The 12,679-nt window shown below is 36.9% G+C and overlaps 2 protein-coding genes across 2 annotated transcripts; one reads left to right on the plus strand and one right to left on the minus strand.

Moving 5' to 3' along the window:
* The first annotated feature begins 925 nt into the window (after positions 1 to 925).
* On the plus strand, positions 926 to 6,844 carry LOC114720202 (switch 2-like). The gene is given in 9 exon segments (XM_028905816.1): positions 926 to 1,332; positions 2,152 to 2,258; positions 2,567 to 3,482; positions 4,164 to 4,411; positions 4,928 to 5,054; positions 5,172 to 5,446; positions 5,518 to 5,789; positions 6,433 to 6,470; positions 6,472 to 6,844. Coding segments are annotated over 9 exon segments (2,685 nt in total). The 5' UTR covers positions 926 to 942; the 3' UTR covers positions 6,784 to 6,844.
* A 317-nt stretch (positions 6,845 to 7,161) lies between these two features.
* On the minus strand, positions 7,162 to 11,382 carry LOC114720237 (RNA polymerase II subunit 5-mediating protein homolog). Its single transcript, XM_028905866.1, has 13 exons — positions 11,087 to 11,382; positions 10,917 to 10,976; positions 10,652 to 10,819; positions 10,366 to 10,432; positions 9,831 to 10,054; positions 9,580 to 9,672; positions 9,454 to 9,487; positions 9,215 to 9,330; positions 8,110 to 8,151; positions 7,940 to 8,017; positions 7,811 to 7,852; positions 7,656 to 7,733; positions 7,162 to 7,542 (listed from the first exon to the last, which is right to left on the minus strand). Exons 1-13 carry the CDS (start codon positions 11,288 to 11,290, stop codon positions 7,486 to 7,488), a joined length of 1,263 nt encoding a protein of 420 aa, XP_028761699.1. The 5' UTR covers positions 11,291 to 11,382; the 3' UTR covers positions 7,162 to 7,485.
* Positions 11,383 to 12,679: the final 1,297 nt, after the last annotated feature.

Here is a 12,679-nt window from a genome sequence, read left to right on the forward strand (position 1 = left end):
TAATGAAAATTTAAACTTTTGAAAGAAAATATACCTTTATTAATTCATTAATAGTTTAAATTGAGGGTGTTCATTGATCAGAAAACTCTTTGGCGGTTAATGAGTTGGCAATTTGCAATATCACCTCCAAATTTTGGGAGGGAAAAAAAAACAAGTCCCTTGCTTCTAGAAAATAAATTAAGAACTCGTGTAGTGCAAAACTGAAATTTGCAAAAAATAACGTTTGTAAATTGAGGTTAGGATAAAAGTTAATTAATATAACATGATTCATAGTAAAATAACTTTTTATAAAAAAATTATGTTTAACCAACTTTTTTTGGGATAATATAACTAAAAAACATATTTAAATGTATAATGCCGGAAAATGACAGTCATTTTATTATATATATTATATTTATATAATTTGATAATTTTAGAAAATTATTATAGTTTTAATTATAATTGCCATATATTATTTAAAACATTTAGAATGTAAAATTGTATATTTAACCTTTAAATATAACGTTTAGTATATAGTATTAATATTCAGCTAAAAAAAAAAGCAATACCCTCCGCTCCTTAATGTAAAAACTTATTTGATTTTTATTTTGGTCTTAAATATAAAATCCTAATCCACTTTATTTCTCATATTTATTTATTTCTAAGATAATTTTTGTAATAATAGTAGTTCTAACCAATATACTTGATTAGCATGGATATTTTTAAAAAAATAATACTTATTTATTACAAATAAATAAGTTAATAAATTTTTTTAATTTACTTGAATTAGTTAACCAGTTCTTATAATGAAGATGGGAGGAAGTAGTCTATAGTATTATTAATATTAAAAACAGTAAAATTCTAAAATGAATTGCCGGCAAAAAAAATAAAATAAATCTAAAACGTATTAGATCAAGCGCGCTCTCAGGAGCGAAGCGGTTTCCAGAAAGGCTCTCCTCTCCCATGTCACTGCGCGCTTTCAAGGAGACTCTCAAGCCGTGCACAAGCCAACCGTCTTCTCCATCGGTTAGCCAAGCGCAATCTTCGATTTTCCGAGATTCCGACTTCCCAATCCCGAGGAAACCCCCAAAGTCCTCTCTCACCCAGCAGCTTCGTCGCCTGCAAGACCCACTTGCTCCTCCCCTAATTCAGCCTCGCAATTCACCTAAGCGAGAAAGGGAACAGAAATGTAGTGACGTCGTGGATGATGATGATGAGGAGGAGGAGGAAGAGGAGGAGGAGCCAGAATTGAAGAGGGAAAAATTCGGTAGAGCTAAATTGTGTCAATTTCAGTTCGATCATACTGGACCCTTTGAGCCTCTGGTATTGTCTTCGGATGGAGAAGTTCCAGTAGTACAGGTGGCTCCATGTTTTTGAAGCTTAATGGTTTTCATGAACGCAAATATTTTTTCGATGGAGTTTACTTTATGCAAAGGTTTCAGTCCAGTTAATATGCTTGAAACAGTCGAATAACTGTTTGGGAAGAAAAAGACTCTGGTTGCATCCTTGGCTGAATCTAGCAATTGGCTTGAACTTTAGTCAAACTTAATGGTTATTCGTGGTAAACAGGTCGATGAATTGGTTTAAGTAGGTCGTTTAAGTAGTTTTGGCAGAAAATGTGTCATCATTTCTTCCTATTTTTTGTGTATTGAATAAATAAAATCATATTCTCCTGGAACTAGTTCAAGAAATCATCATAACACCCTCGAGCTGTTTTCTTTAAGAAAAGAAAAATGACTCTTACGCACCCACATCAGAGATGTAGTTTCTGTGCATGGGTGTAATTTAGCAATTTACAGTTCGGGAATGCGGACATACCTAAAAAACAGGCTTTACTTGCCCCCCCGTCTGTGGCATTGTCAGGAGCTTGTTTGTTAATGCTATGATAGATTAAATACTGAGTCATTTGTGAGGTGATTAACGGTTTTCTTAGTTATACCAATGCATTTTACGATTTCAGCAGTGTGCTACACAGTTCTATAGGGAAATAACGGTATAGTTCAAACATTCATGGACATGAGTAACACAGTGGATGCGTTATAAATAGACGTTTACAGCTGTCTCAACATTGATAACTGTTAGACAGCATATGGCGTAAAACCTTTTGCACTGAAGTTTTGCAGTTTGAAATATGAAGAAAATTATTCTTTAAAGAGTAATTCATTGTTTCAGGTTCCTGCATCTATCAACTGCAGACTGCTTGAACATCAAAGAGCGGGAGTGAAGTTTCTGTATAGTTTGTATAAAAACAATCATGGAGGCATTCTTGGCGATGACATGTGAGTCACATGTTTAATCTTTTTCTCTTCACATATTATGCTAACTTAAGCCGTTGCAATCCATTTTAGTGAATCTATCTGTCATATATTGGCATGCTCAGTATTCTTAATCATTTCATTTTCTTATGTAATTGCTGAAACTATCTGTTGCAATGTAAATTCTTAGCTTTTACCTTGTGTGATATCGATATTGGCTGTCTTTCCTCCCTTTTTTTTGGGGGGGGGGGTGTGGGGGAATTTGGTTATTTTGCCTTTTTGTCACAATTTCTTCTGCAATTTCAATTTTTATTGTTGGGATTTTGAAACAGGGGTCTTGGAAAGACCATTCAAACAATAGCATTTCTTGCTGCTGTGTTTGGTAAAGATGGAGAATATATGCCAAAGGAAAATCAAGCAATGAAAAGAGACCCTGTATTAATAATTTGCCCAACTTCTGTTATCCATAACTGGGAGAGTGAGTTCTCTAAATGGGCAAACTTTAGTGTTTCCATTTATCATGGTTCAAACCGAGATCTAATATATGATAAATTGGAAGCACATGGAGTGGAGATACTTATTACCAGTTTTGACACATACAGAATTCATGGTAGCATCTTGTCAGAAATCAAATGGGATATTGTGGTCATTGATGAGGCTCATCGGCTCAAGAATGAGAAATCAAAGCTCTACAGAGCATGTTTAGAAATAAAAACCCAAAGACGTTTTGGTCTTACTGGCACGATCATGCAAAATAAGATCATGGAACTGTTTAATCTCTTTGACTGGGTTGTTCCAGGATCCCTGGGAACACGGGAACATTTTCGAGATTTCTATGATGAACCCCTCAAGCATGGTCAGAGGTCAACTGCTCCGAAGAGGTTTGTTGATATTGCCAACAAGCGAAAACTGCACCTTGTTACAGTTCTTCAGAAATATATGCTAAGAAGGACGAAGGAAGAGACCATTGGGCATCTTATGATGGGAAAGGAAGATAATGTTGTGTTCTGTGCCATGAGTGAATTACAGAAACGGGCATATCGGAGAATGTTACAACTTCCTGACATCCAATGCCTCATTAATAAGGATTTGCCTTGTAGCTGTGGAAGCCCACTCACACAAGTTGAATGTTGCAAGAGGATTGTATCAAATGGAATCATTTGGCCTTACCTCCACAGAGATAACCCTGATGGTTGTGATTCATGTCCCTTTTGCCTTGTCCTTCCTTGCCTTGTCAAGCTCCAACAGGTTGAGTAAGATCTTGAACATTTCTGCACCTCTCTTTTGGTTATAGCATCTCCGCAAGTTGTATATCTTAAAAGATGCTTTATTCATAGCTATGGCCGTCGTGGCTTGCTATTTTTGGTAAATTTTGTAATGATTCAGCTCAACAATTCTAACAGGGAATTGAAAGCAAAGCATTGCCTCAATTTTAGAAGATATGCATGCATGATTTGTGAAGATACAATAGATGAAGTAGGATGAGTGACTTGACTCAAAAAGGACATGATATGACTGTCTTTGTTTGAAATCTTTTGTCTAACTCATCGATATTCACTTTAGTTGAATGACTTCATTTTGCTATGTGGAGATAGCATCTACTCACTTGAATTTATCGGAGGATTTGATACAAAGGGAACTTTTGGAACCGATGCGTTTGGACGTTATGAGTATGTTAATGATTTGTGACTCAAATTGACTAATTCTATCAGTGCCTTAGATTAGCTAACCCTGTAATTATGCATGGTGCTTTTGATTTCTCAACAACTAAAATTTAGATTTCACTTTTCTTTGCAGAATGTTGAGCATTGTTGCCTTTCTGTTTAACTTGGTTTTGCTTTATTTCTTTGAAGAAAGTATACCATCTGTCTCGTGCTAATAAGACGTGCTTTCATTACTTTGATGTTACCTGTTTTGTCTTTATGCCAGATAAGCAATCACCTTGAGCTGATCAAGCCAAACCCCAAAGATGACCCAGAGAAACAAAGAAAAGACGCAGAGTTTGCTGCTGCTGTCTTTGGCCATGATATAGATTTGGTGGGTGGGAACACGCAGAATGAGAATTTTATGGGTCTAAGTGATGTCAAACATTGTGGAAAAATGAGAGCACTTGAAAAACTTTTGTTTTCATGGATCTCTCAGGGTGATAAAATACTTGTGTTTAGCTATTCTGTAAGGTGATACACCTCAGAACTTTTTACTTTTTGAGCACCTCCAGTTCTCTAGATTTAGCTTGTATGGTTCATTAGGTTTTATTGATCTTTTTTTTCTTTTTGGCCAATGGTAGACAGTGACTTTTATGTTTTAAGAATATTCTGTTTTTCAAAGTCATTGTTTCAAGGTATGGATAATAGGCCAATTGGCAATCAGACTGAACTTTTTATCCACGTTTGGAATGGCTCAAGACTGAGTTCATACATTTTACCATTATCCATAAGCAAACCCCACTTCTCTTCCCATCCCCGCTCAAAAAAGTCTGAAGACCCTTCTGCGGATTATGACCTAACTGTGGTTTAAGTAGATACTCCATGGATTGTAGAGATTTTGTTTGATCTTTTGCTTATAAACAGTCCATGAGGGCGCATGTTCTCAGATACTGAACAATACTGGGACTTGCGAAGTGCTATGCCTTCTTTTTCCTGGAACAAATTTTTATTTTTCTCTTGGTATTGTGCTCCTTTTGCACTTTGCAGAATGCTTGACATATTGGAGAAATTTCTTATAAGAAAAGGCTACTGCTTCTCAAGGCTTGATGGATCTACTCCAACTAATTTACGTCAGTCTCTGGTTGATGACTTCAACTCAAGTCCAAGCAAACAAGTGAGCCTCTCAAGATGATACTTCTTCTGGTTTTCTTTTTCGGCCGGGGCCTCAAAATGATACTTGTTTAGGGCCATTCAATTCAATTGGCCATTGGGCTCTTATTTATGATTGTAGGTATTCTTGATATCAACTCGAGCTGGCGGGCTTGGATTGAACCTTGTCAGTGCAAATCGTGTGGTGGTATTTGATCCCAACTGGAATCCCGCTCAAGACTTACAGGCACAGGACAGGTCGTTCCGATTTGGGCAGAAGCGACATGTTGTGGTATTCCGGCTTCTTGCAGCTGGCTCACTTGAAGAGCTTGTTTATTCTCGTCAGATCTACAAGCAGCAACTGTCAAATATTGCTGTCTCTGGAAAAATGGAAAAGCGTTATTTTGAAGGGTCCAGGTACCAAATCTATGCATTTTGGTTGTGGATATCTATTAACGTATTCATACATAATTCTTGAAAGTGAATAATTACTCGTTAGTATTCATGCAGGACTGCAAGGAATTTCAGGGGGAACTTTTTGGAATTTGCAATTTATTTCGAGATTTATCTGACAAGCTTTTTACAAGCGAACTAGTTCATGTGCATGATAAGGAAGGAAAAGAGCACAGGCGTAGAAGAGAGCGAGGAGAAAAACTTGTTCCTTCAGAAGAAGCTGATATATTAGTATCTGGTTCTGGGAGCAGGTTATCAACCAATTATAAGAGGACTTCAACTAGTGAAGCAGATCTGGAAGATCTTGGTAAGTCATTTTACTCTTCGTCTCCAGTGTTGAGGATCCCGTCCATTGTTAAGTCCCCTCTTTTTTGGAACACGAAACCTGCGTGTTGCCATTCAACAAATAGTTTTTAAGTTGAAACTGATTAAATCATTTTACTCTTCGTCTTCAAAGATACCTTGGTTAAAGTTTTTACTTTTACCGGCACACATCGTAATGGGGAATGGCGTATTAGAAGTAGGGGCATCCTTGGTCCGTAGCAAATTTACACTGATCAACTTCGACCTGCCTTTTTGTTTGCCTTATCATGGCTGGTGTCCAAGAGACTGAGGGCAAGTAGCTGCGTGCTTATAATGTTGGTTTTCATGGTTAGCAAATATCATTTGGTCCTGCGGCTTTGATTTTGAAATGGTGCGTTGAACCTCCTAAGATGCGCATCTTTTTTTCATTTTTCACTTCTATTTTGGGTAAGACATGAAGATGCCCCTTCAATTAACTATGGGACTAATCCTTGTCCGGCTGTGTCTTGGTCCTACTCCGATTTGAGAAGCAAGGTCATAGAGCTCAATTTGTCAACTGAACCCCACGTCTTTTTCATTTTGCTTTATTGATTTGGGGAATGACAAAGTGATTTTTCTTTATAATTAACTGATGCTTTGTGTCTTAGGCATTGTCTATGCTCATCGGAATGAAGACATAGTCAACTTCGGTTCCGCCATTCGAGGGAAGACAGACCACCATCCATCACAGTGAAAGCCAAAGCATGCCTCTTGTCCAGGGAGAAGAACCAGAGTTTGCAGTTAAAAAACAGAAAGTTCCCATCATCAATGAGAGGAAGAGAGCCCAATTTAGGCTGCTCGCTCGGTCTAGAGGCATGGGAGAGCTTGAATTTAGCATGTGGTTATTATCAGCGACTCCAAGAGAAAGAGAGGAAGTGCTTCAAGAATACAGGACTACAGGAGGAAGGAGATACCTTGAAGCCGAAGGGTACAGTCTTCCTCTTGCCAGTGAAGGCTGAAGGACTACTATACTTATTTGCACATAGGGCACTCGTTGATAGAAAATGAGAACAGTGTGCAGTATACATATCAGGATGTACAGTCATACTTGTCTTTGCCAAGAATTGCAGTAAGGCTTTCTGCATTTGATTGATTAGTCTTGATGTTATTCTTAGCTGTGTTATAGATCTCCAGAGGGCGTAATATAAAGAAAGCGAATACATCAACTACTCTGATTGGGATACCTCACTATAAACATGGGGAGAATACAAAGAAAACAGAAAAATCAACATATGTTTCTACTCCCCTCTAGCTTATAAGTTAAACCAAGGAATTATGCTTAGCAAATCAAGTGACAAAAAAAAAAAAATCAATATCCCTTTCTCCCTTGTAGAGGCTTACGAGAAATTCTATATATTTTATTACGAAAAAAAAGAAAATTCTATATAGCTAATAAAGTGTCTGTGTTCCCAATTCCACGTGAGCAAATACTAGTAGCAAAATTTGTTGACTCGTAATCATAGTCCAGGAACATCAGCAATTCCTAAACCCCCCCCCCAGTTCACTTTTACCAATGAACATTGATGCTCATTTCCCTCTTGGTTTATCCTACAATAACTCTTTCCCTTTTGATTCTACAAAGACATCGTTGACCTTGACCGAATATGGACGCCATCACCATTGCCAACTTAAAGAACCTAAACATTTTCCAAATATTGCAGCTACTTTCTCTGCATTTTGAATCTCGAGACTGGTTTCGAAGGTTGTGAACCAGAAACCTGTAAAGGCCATGACTCATGATTATAATGGGATTAATTGTCATTCATAAAAAGCATAAAGAATTATACTCATGTAGAAACACCACACTTAAATTAACAAATCTACGCAGTACCAGTGATGATGTTGAATTTTGTTCTCTTGAAGTTTTCTGTAAATTCTCAGCATGCTCTATGATAGAGCCTGTAAAAGCCTGCAGATAACATATATTTGACGGACTGATAATCTGCCGCGGAATGTGTCATGGGGAGCGAGAGATTGTAAGCATACCTTGCGACTATCAAATGATGGTTCTGAAGTCTGGCGTCCAACCTGTTAAGGAAATAATGGTACATCATGCCAATGATGATTAAGCTACCGAGCATGGTACTATAAACATTTCTGCATCAGTAAATCTACCTGTGATGCAGTTGAATTTTCTATTCTTGAAGTTCCTTGTGTATGGTCAGCATGCCCACCAATGGAGCTTGTAGAGGCCTGCTGACAACGCAGCGTACAAAATTATCAGCCAGTGCTCATTTAGTCATGGTCCTAGTACAGCAAAAAAGAGATAATAGTTGTCAACATACCTTTTGACTATCAAATGATGGGCGTGAAGCTTGGTATTGGACCTGTAAAAGAAATAATTGCACACCAAGTTATAATCTAAAATGGAGTTTTGCAAGGCTGCAATAATTTGCACATAATCTAGAGTTTTGCTCATTTGGGGTCATTTTACATTTTGGTTCCAGGGATGAGAGGCGAAAAAGAAAGAAGTAACTACTGAGAGAAGGCTAAACCAGATGCATCCGCAAAGACCTCAAGAAATTAAGATGACACATCAGGATGAGCATCTCATTGACCTTTTAGCCTCAAATGCCTAGCAGTAGCACCCAACTCTGGCAAGATATTAACATAATTATTTTTCTCACTGAGTTTCAGTTATCTGGTCCAAGCCCACAATGCCCGGCTGGCATCACAGTAAGCACAAAATCTGACAGACACTTATCGGATTCCTCACAGTCTTTGGTCTTTGCTCATTATTACTTCAATATTAGGGGGTTAAAGCACCTAAACAACTTTACGTTATATGTTAGCGACAAATCATCTGATATTACGTATTACTTACAGTCCTTTTGTCGAGAGATAACCCACTCTACACATTCAAATACCAAATTTTAAGCTCTCAATTCCTTTACTCTGGCACGCACATGATTGAATTCTCAATCGACACCTATATCAACTGTGACCTGATTACACCCTTGAATATTCCAGACCTTTGTTATTGTCATGAGGACATTATGGAATGCAAAAAAAATTTTTAAAATGTTATAACTGTTATTTTCTTTTCTTTTTTTTGGGGCTAGCAATAAGTAAAATACTTCTTTTTATGTATTTGATTTATTTGCACATCAAGCAACAAATAAAAGCAGGCATTATCAGATGTTAGAGGATGACAAACATCATTTATCACCTTGTGAAGGGCGCTCATCAACAAGCGGGGAAGTTTAATGATATTAAGAACCAACCAAGATGCAATATTTAAAAATGTAAAGAAAAATGATAGTGGCATTGCTACATGCATAACAAAAAATAGACTAATTTGCATGTCATTTCCAATTTAAGAAATTATGAATGAAATTCAGAGCACACGAGGGGATGATGCAAGAAGAATTCATCATAAGATCTATATACCTCAGCCTTCGATGAATTTCCTGCTTGAACTGTCTTCCGTTCAGGATATATAGTTGACTTTTCGCTAGCATCAGAGTTTTTCAGATTTTTTGGCATAGTTTTACCCTCTGAAGATTCTAATACAACAAAAGAAGATGTATAAGAATGAGTGACGAACAATATAGCCATTTTAAGGGACAGAGAACCACAAACACGCATCACAGCAAAATAAGAGAGCACAGAAATCATTGAAGTCTCACCTCCAACTTGAGATTGCAATGCAAGGCTTCCAAACTGCATTTTAAAATTACAATGCAAAAGAATGCTGCATTAGCTGGATTAAAGAACTTTAAACCTGAAACTAAAAGAACAAGATGATATCTTACATAATCAGCTATATCATCTTGATACTTATGCTCTTCAGGAAATTTAGTTGTTACATCATTAGTCTGCTTCAGATCCACCGTTCGTTGGATGTCCTATATGAGCAGTGATCAGAATCAGGTGATAAGCTATCATAGTCCAATGTGCTGATAGTCTCTCTCTTTTTTTCTTTTTTTTCCCCTTTGGCTCTCTTTAGCCAACTACTGTACAAGATTTATAAAATGAAATCCAACAAATTAATCTAGAACATTACTTCTGAATTTGGGAGATTGTCATCAATAGGTCCCTGATATGAGGCCACATCAAAATCACTCATAGTTCCCTCGTTTTCATCACCGTGATTACCCCTTTCAGCAGCAAGCTCTTGCTCCTCTAGTTCGTCCAACCTGGACATCATGCGAGTAAATTCCTCATCATCAGCTGAAGTTATTTCTTTCTCAGCACCAGCAAAACCAGAAACATCTTGCTTCAGTGGACCTGAAATAAAACATTGGCATCTTTTTTCAGACTAAAATAGAGACAATAATGACAATAATGAGACAGACCTCATTTCTCATGTGTCACATTCAACACAAAATAGAAGACAATAATGACACAGGAACAAAGAAGAAGCATAAAAGGTTGATCAAGCCCTAAACCGCAAAACTAAATAAGACTGAATCTTTCATAAGAGGATTAAGATTCCAATAGAACTTCCATGCTTTCTACCAACTTCATTTTACAGGGAATACCAACTATCATTTTCCCCTATCTTAAATGATGCAAGGCAACGGAAAGCAGGGACAGACCAGATTCAAATTCCTGTTTGACTGAGTTTTCCTCCACGTAATCTTCCCTTATCTCTACAAGACCCTCCTGTGCCATATTCAGCCAACACATCAGTTAATCATCCAATGAAAGTAAGCATCAACACAACAATAAACAGAAATATACCCATCATAATCCAGTGCATCCACAATTCATGGTAAAATTTGGGTACCAATAACAGAAGTCTCACGCACGAACTTAATAAAGCCGTTATCTTTATGATTTCAAGTTTATACAGAAACTGTTCCTCCACTGCACAAAACCTACCGCCGCTTCAGAAGCTGTGGCACTGAAAAATGATGCCTCGGCTCTATGGTCCTTGATAATGGCCTCAAGAGAATTAACCTGGGACTCCAAAGACTTGCCTCTTCGTCTCAAAATCTCAATGGTTTGTTTGGACGTTCTATCCGCATAATAACCTTCTCCTAAAAGAACCTGCAAGGAAAGTACTAGCTACTTTCAACTGAAATTCTCGCCTCAGCGAGCATAGACAAATCAGCAATTCAAAGAAAGGGGCACTAAAATTCAATACCAAAAACTCATTGGTGTGAATCAAACGTCCCGGGAAGAATGCTGCTTTCCCAAACGGGACCTGAGAACAATTAGACAGAGGATTCACATCCCAAGTTAAAAATTTCTTTCAGTTACCAGCAGGAAATAAGTACGATAAAGGAGAACCAAAGCTTGGTTATGTGAAAGCACCATTATATCGTGATGGAGCTCTTCGGGGAGCTTCTGAACAAGGTTGATGAGGTTATTGTTGTCCGCGATAAACCCTCGAAGACGGTCAAGTTCCTTATCCTTCTCAGCGATCGCGTCCTGCACGCGCTTCGCAGCGTTCTGAGCCTCCTCTACCGGAAAGAGAGAGGCCAGCGGAGTCACTGTCCCTTTGCCTGCACCGTCCATTTGCACCGCGAACCCTGCTAGCACTACAGTCTGCTTTCTCCACTTTTTGGTTTTGGCTCCTTTTTTCCTTCAATGTGGAGTCTTCCAAGTTCACTTCCCAGGCGGATGCGCGGGTGTGTATTCAGCACGTTGACATCATTTTATCATTTGAAAACTAAAATACCCAAATTATTTCAAGAACACAAAAAATAAAGCCGGTCAATATGAGTTTCAAGCTGTGCAAAACATCACACAAGAAGTCGAAAAAAGACCCGACTGGACTTAAATATACCAAGTATGTGAAAATACACTTAAATAAGAAATTCAAATCAACAATAATTAAATCATATTTAATCATATTAAGAAGAAAGACGCTAAAGTATCCCAAATCAAGATCCGAGATGACCTTATCAATATGAAGTTCCTGTGAACGAGCTTTGAATTAAATTTTATAATAAAATTATCTAAATCATGTAATTTAAATTCTGAGAAATAAAATGACAACAACAATGTAGTGAATAACACCAACCAAAACAATAACAATTAATGATATTTTTGTAATTTTACTACAAAATTTAGGCTCATTTAAAATGGTTTATAAATAATTTTTTCAATCTTAATTTACAAAATACTACCTCCGATTTTTAATATAAAAACTTGTTTGACTTTCATTTTGGTTCTAAGATTCTATACATTATGTCTCTCATATTTATTTATTTATTTCTAAAGTAATCATTATATTAATAGTAATTCTAGTCAATATACTTGATTAACAAAGATATTTTTAAAAAAATAATATCTATTTATTATAAATAACTAATTTAACTAGTTTTCTTAATATACTCAAATTAATCAACTTATTTTTATATTAAAAATTAGAAGCAATACTAGATAAGTATATGGGGAACTCGGCTCACTTAAAATGTGACGTAAGTGCTTACAAACATGATTTCAAATAAGGCCTTATTCTCATACTAATTCATAGGAAAGTCATAATAATCAGACCAGTTTCAAAATCCTAAATTAAGATTTGCTTAAAGTACTCCTGTATCTTTCTGCCATTACATTACTAAGAATATGGATAATTGCTTGTTTATTAAAAAGAGCGACGCAAAAAAAAAAAAAAAAAAAAGAAGCCAAATTCAAAGGGGCATTCTTTTTGTTTTTTCCCCCACCAATTCTCGTACTCCGTTCTATGCTTGAGTGGGGACAATAGACAAGCGCTTATGCGTCTATTTATTTATTTGGGGAAATTTCACTGTAAGACCGCAGAAGATAATTAATTTCAGAAAACCCCCAAAACTTTTTAAAATTTCACTGCAGGACCAAGGGGGCAAACTAATATTAATTCCACAAAGAAAATGACCCTATTGCCCCTCGTGTGAACAAGTATGGGAGAACCCATTTGCA

Source organism: Neltuma alba, unplaced genomic scaffold, assembly GCF_004799145.2.
Source record: "Neltuma alba isolate B1F8T4 unplaced genomic scaffold, ASM479914v2 tig00011970_pilon, whole genome shotgun sequence".
Lineage (NCBI taxonomy): Eukaryota > Viridiplantae > Streptophyta > Magnoliopsida > Fabales > Fabaceae > Neltuma > Neltuma alba.

Coding starts and splice junctions, on each gene's coding strand:
- LOC114720237 (XM_028905866.1), bottom strand. CDS start 11,290: ATGGACGGTGCAGGCAAAGGGACAGTGACTCCGCTGGCCTCTCTCTTT. Junction 10,977..11,086: donor AGCTCCATCACGATATAATG/GTGCTTTCACAT, acceptor AATTGTTCTCAG/GTCCCGTTTGGGAAAGCAGC. Junction 8,018..8,109: donor CATCATTTGATAGTCAAAAG/GTATGTTGACAA, acceptor CGTTGTCAGCAG/GCCTCTACAAGCTCCATTGG.